Genomic DNA, 5,678 nt, shown 5'->3' with positions numbered 1-5,678 from the left:
TTATGGCCTAGATGACTATTTCACTCCTCATCATACCACCCTCGCCATATCTAACACAGAGACTCCAACCTAAAGCACGTTCTGATCTGGAGATTCTCCCGCCTGAGACCCCTAGCAAACGGGAGACTCCAAATTGATGTGTGCGAAGCGCGAAGTTCCTAGGGTTCTAGATGCTCTCTGGTGCTATCTAAGGCTTATTTTTTCAGCATATAATAGCAATAAGTAAGAAATCCTTTCCAACGGGAGACACAGAGCCAGGGCGGGAGAAATTAGATATTAAGCGGGAGACCGGGAGATTCTGCAAAAAATGGGTTTTCGGCGGGAGATCTCCCGTCGAAAACGGGAGAGTTGGAGTCTCTGCTAACACCCCGAATTACTTTTTTGTTTCATTGCTCATTTGTTGTTAAAAACACTTTTCAATTAGGAAGTACACAAAGCACAATGCTGACAGCTGTTCCCCAGCTACGTTGTGTGGCCCTCAGGCAGTACGTGCTCGTGGCCAAGAATCCGCTAGTCCTGCAGCGAGGGGGAGAGAGGGCCGCGAGTTCCATGACAGGTCTGAGCAGGAAGCAGATGATCGACCGCATCATCCGTGTCGATCACGCTGGTGAATTAGGAGCAGACAGAATCTATGCTGGCCAGCTGGCGGTCCTGAAGAACACTTCAGTGGGACCCCTTATCCAGGTAGACAGAAGAAATCCTTCTTGGAAGATATCTTTCCCTTTGAAAGAGTGATAGCTCCATTTAGCTATTAAGGAATTATGTGATTTCCATACATGGGTCATAATTCCATGGGTATTTCTTCTGTAAAGACACTTCCCCCACTTTTCCCACTTCCAGCTGACCTTCTTTTTTTTTTTTTTTTCCGATTTTATTTAGTTTCAAAATATAATAGGCATCATTTCCAATACATAAGTACTACAGGGTTTCATGCCAGGAAAATGTTTTTCCTTCTTATTTCTATTTTGTGTAAATGATAAGATCCTTGTTTTATATGTCCAAAAGTAAGATTGAATGCATTAGTATGATGATGAAATGAAATTATATTTATGTATGATATGAATTGAATTGCTTCCCAATTGCCACATGCATTATGTCTTTTGCAAATACCTTTCCCAAGATACTTGGGCTAATCACCTACATTTACTTCTTGAATGTCCTTTCCTTGTCTTAGTGCTATGTCATCTTTTCCTTTTTTTTTCCCTTAGATAAATCATACCATCCATTCACATAATTATTCCTACATCATTTCTCATCGATGTGGCTTATTGTTTCATTGATTAAAATGCCTCTCTCTCTCTCTCTCTCTGTGTCTTTCCCATTTTCACAAACAGGAAATGTGGGATCAGGAAAAACATCACAAGGAGACGTTTGAGAGGTTGATTCCTCAGCACCGAGTCCGACCCACCGCATTGCTACCCATCTGGAATGTAGCAGGATTTGTTCTAGGTAAAAGGTGTTCTGATGTGGATAAATGATTTCATTGCAGCTGATTGACAATCAGCTGCAATCAGTTGTCAATCAGTTGCAATGAAAATTTATCGACTGAAGAATTTCATGAATTTGAATAAATGATTTCAGTTGTTAAGTTGGAATAAGAAAGAAGAGAAAATGAATAGTTTTTGCACAAGGAGAGACAGACCTACAGACAATAAGGAGAGATAAAGAGGGGGGGGGGAAGAAGAATTTGTTCTTAATTACTCCACATTTCCTCAAGCATCTATCATGCCCTGGAGAAGTTTCTCATCTCGTCTATCCTTATTGCTGCAAATATGGTTGAATGGCAAATGTCATCAAAAAAAAAGGAGAAAAAAAAGAAAGGAAACTGAAGACTCTTGAGGTATACTACAATGGGAGTTAGGAATTCAAAGTTTTCAGTCCCTCAGAATAATTACTTTTCTAAAGAACTTGCAGTAAGATTGACACTAGCAAATGTGTATCATGTCAGTTAGTGCTAGCAGAAGCTTGGCAAGTATTTTGTTGATTTTTTGTGTGTGTGTTTGTTTGTTTGTTTGTTTGTTCTGTAACAACGTGATCAAAAGTTTTGATGGAATGTTTTTGTTTCCATTGTCCAGGGGCAGGCACAGCCCTGATGGGAAAGGAGGCCGCCATGGCATGCACAGTAGCAGTGGAGGAGTCCATCGGTGAACATTACAACGAGTAAGAGATTCGCATGAATGCAACCTCATTTTGACATTAACAATAAAAGGGATGGCAGCTCGAAGTTGTAAGGATGACAGCCTCATTTGCAAGTTTTCCATCTCAAAGTAGCTGAGTGTTCCTTTGAATTTGGATGAAATTGTGTTCTCCCAGGGAGACGGTCAGAAGGGAGATTTGTCCTTGATGTGGCAAGAAATATCTCCACCGAAATATATTCTACCCATTTCAAGAAGATGGTTAAAAGCATGCGGAGGTTAAAAAAAAAATAAGTTTCTCAAAGAGTCATTTTAGTATGATTTGAGAACTCCACCAGTATGGAATCATTCTGAATAATGCAGAGCATTTTGTTTTTCTGAATTTGCTGAAATAAAACTTCAAGGGAGAAAGTAGTTTTTGTACTGTGCTGTGTTCTGAGACACAACAAGAAAAAGATTGATAGTGCAATAATTTGCTCTGTTATCGCTGTGAATAAACATTACTTGGAATTTCACAGACCCCTCAGTAGCACTTCAGATTCCTCACTTGAAACATTTTGTGATTATCCCATATTAAGGCTTAGCCATCAATCCAAATTGCTTACACGGTTACCTTTTTTGATCAAAGCTGCTTTATGCCAAGTGTGCGTAACTTCGGTGTTCACTTGTACAGTCAATAGCGACAAAATATGTGACCCGCTACAACAAAATGATTCTTTAAGTCGGGCGTGGTCAATTATTTGAAAATTGCATGACACAATTCCCTAATCTTTCTGCTTTAAATTGATACATAACACGTCTTACAAAAATAATTGGCTGCGGAGATATCGATGTTTAAAAGAGAGCATGTCAAGACATCTGGGAAATCACTGTTTCGAGAAAAGCGCCCTAAAAGTTTTCCTTGCGACGCAATCACAATCAAGAGACACACAAGTCAGTATTCACCTCCGGACAATAGAAGTTAAAGGGGAAGGCTAGTAACTGATTAGTGGGAATCAGTGGAAATGCTGGGAGATGATTGTTCCAATCCTTATGGGATTCATTCAAGAGTATATTATATATCTATTGTTGTGTGAAAATGATTTGCTTCAGAATGGTCTCATATTCAAGTAATGTGCAGTTTAATGCTTCCAGGTTAGCGTCCCTGGTCAGTGACGGAGCATTAATCTGCACATTACTTGAATATTAGACCGTTCTGAAGCAAATCATCTTCACACAACAAAAGATATACAATGAACTCTTGAATGAATCCCATGAGGATTGGAACAATCATCTCCCAGCATTTCCACTGATTCCCACTGATCAGTTACTAGCCTTCCCCTTTAAGCCCTAGCAACCCCCGAAATGCTCATTCAAACACAGCGTCGGCGGTCTCCTCACCGACCAATCAGTGACCAGAATGTCAGGAGAAGCGGCTAGGCATACATGTAGCGCAACCCGCCCGCACGCACCAGTTGACTGGGCAGTGTGCGAGCTTCACGCTTCGGTTAGCGGCAATCAGCAAACTGACCAATGAGATCACTCTGGTCGTTGTTAGGGGCGGAGCCTATGTGTAACGCTCAATCCAAATGTTCGAACCAGTTTCTGCTTCGTTGAAACGCCAAAAAAACATGGCCCAGAAAAACGCTATTTTTTGGTCTTTCCTTTCATCATTTTGCTTCAAAATTTCGACAGATGATAGAAGACATGTCAGACTCTAATAATATGTCAAATTCAGAAAATCGTAAGTTTTGACCAATTTTGATGCTCTAACTTCAAACTCGATTTTCACGGCTTCGACCGTGCGCGACTTTAGGACCATTTTGTTGTAGCGGGTCACATATAGTCTGATTGATGTGTTCTGCCGTCCTTTCTTCTGTGTTTGCCAACAGTCAGATAAGAGCACTGATAGAAGATGACCCAGAGGTCCACAAAGAGCTCCTGGAAATCATCAAGGAATTCAGGGATGATGAACTGGAACATCTCAACACAGGATTGGAGCATGATGCCAAGAAGGTAAGACTGAAAGAAGGTTTCGGCTCTTCACTTTGAAGTACTTGTTAAGAGTGCACAGGAATGATATTAGACAACTTTCAGACAGTCTCCCAACATGTACACATTTGCTGTACATCACTTGTTTCAGTGGAATTTTTAAAATTCAGAATATGTGAATAAAATGCAAATAGATAAAGTGATGAACACAAATGAATTTGATTTGGTATGAAAGGTTATTATTCACAAATGTAGTTATAAATCAATGAAGTGTCAGATTTTGGTTGGATGCTGGAGTTTTGGTTAGTTTTATGTGTTTATGTTTAAGACTTAAAACAAAAGAATTTACATGAAGGACAATTAAGATTGAAATTGAACATCAAATTAAGATTTGATGTACCAGTACCCAATATCAGGATTTGACTAGTAAATATTCTGTGTGTTTGTTTGTTTGTTTGTTTGTTTGTTTTTGTGGAGATGGTATTAAGACTTTTCTGTAATATCAATGAAGGGTAATAAATATGAGAGATGTCAACCGATAGTATACAAATAATGAATGGTCAAAAGTCCAATGGTACAAGATTTCGCACGAGGTGAAAGATAGATGTGCTCTGTTCAAGAAGGCAAAGCCGAGTTGAATATTGCCCCTCATTTTTCACCGAGTGCGAAATCTTGTTCCATTGCACAAGTAAAGGCCATACACTATTTGTTTTATACAACACCTAGGACGTCAATAGATGTAGTCCACACAGATTCTTGAATTTAGCACAGAAATATCAACCATTTTCATGATGATGGTGAATGAGTAGCTGCACAGTCACAGCCAGCCGTCAAACGTATGTACATACGTACGTACATGAAACTGATCGGTTGAAGTGGTTTACAAAAATGAGTGACAGAAGTTTGCACTTACAAGCGCGCTTGTAATTGTTGAGAGCGCATAGCAAATGTTTGTTATTTGTGAAATCAGAGCCGTGCAGTGGTAAACATGCGTTCTCCATTTTTTCCCAAACAAAATTGCACAGCTGACATCCACAGCATGCGATGGTACTTTTAACTGAATGTAACATGATGGGCAGTTGACCAATCGGATAGCTACATTCTTTTTAGGTGTTGTATAAATGTGTGTGTTGTGCATGCACATGGACTGGTAATAAAAGATGTAACCCATCCATAGCTCTGTTCTCATGTGTCCATATGTCCTTATCTACCAACCAGGCACCCATGTATCCTGTCTTGGATGCGGTCATCAAGGGCGGATGCAAGGCTGCCATCTGGCTGTCAGAGCGAATATGATGCCCCACATCCCATCTACCATCTTGCCACCGAGTCTTAGTGGAGGATGTCGTCGTAGTGATAGACTCACGTGATCCAAGGGAGAGGAAGATTGTGTCTCATACGAGGATTTGGGCTCTGTACTGGAGCTGCACTTCTCTTGGATTCTAGCGTGTTCTCTCCTGGCGTCGTTGCAATACTGATTATATGACATGATGTGCCTTCCTTTTGTGATTGGACATCTGCATGTCTACTTGAGAAACTGCCTCTCAGCCACTTAGGATAGCTGGAACTTCT

At 40.3% G+C, this 5,678-nt stretch overlaps 1 protein-coding gene across 1 annotated transcript; it reads left to right on the top strand.

Moving 5' to 3' along the window:
* Positions 1-432: 432 nt before the first annotated feature.
* On the top strand, positions 433-5,456 carry LOC139725299 (5-demethoxyubiquinone hydroxylase, mitochondrial-like). The gene is made up of 5 exons (XM_071636388.1): positions 433-684; positions 1,335-1,449; positions 2,076-2,160; positions 4,007-4,130; positions 5,325-5,456. Exons 1-5 carry the CDS (start codon positions 442-444, stop codon positions 5,400-5,402), a joined length of 645 nt encoding a protein of 214 aa, XP_071492489.1. The 5' UTR covers positions 433-441; the 3' UTR covers positions 5,403-5,456.
* The last annotated feature ends 222 nt before the right edge of the window (positions 5,457-5,678 follow it).

This window comes from Diadema antillarum, unplaced genomic scaffold (genome assembly GCF_040938485.1).
Source record: "Diadema antillarum isolate AM-2024a unplaced genomic scaffold, OU_Dant_1.0 seq00000031_RagTag, whole genome shotgun sequence".
Classification (NCBI taxonomy): Eukaryota; Metazoa; Echinodermata; class Echinoidea; order Diadematoida; family Diadematidae; genus Diadema; species Diadema antillarum.
Note: the sequence above shows the minus strand (reverse complement) of the source record. Positions and strands in the feature narration are given on the sequence as shown.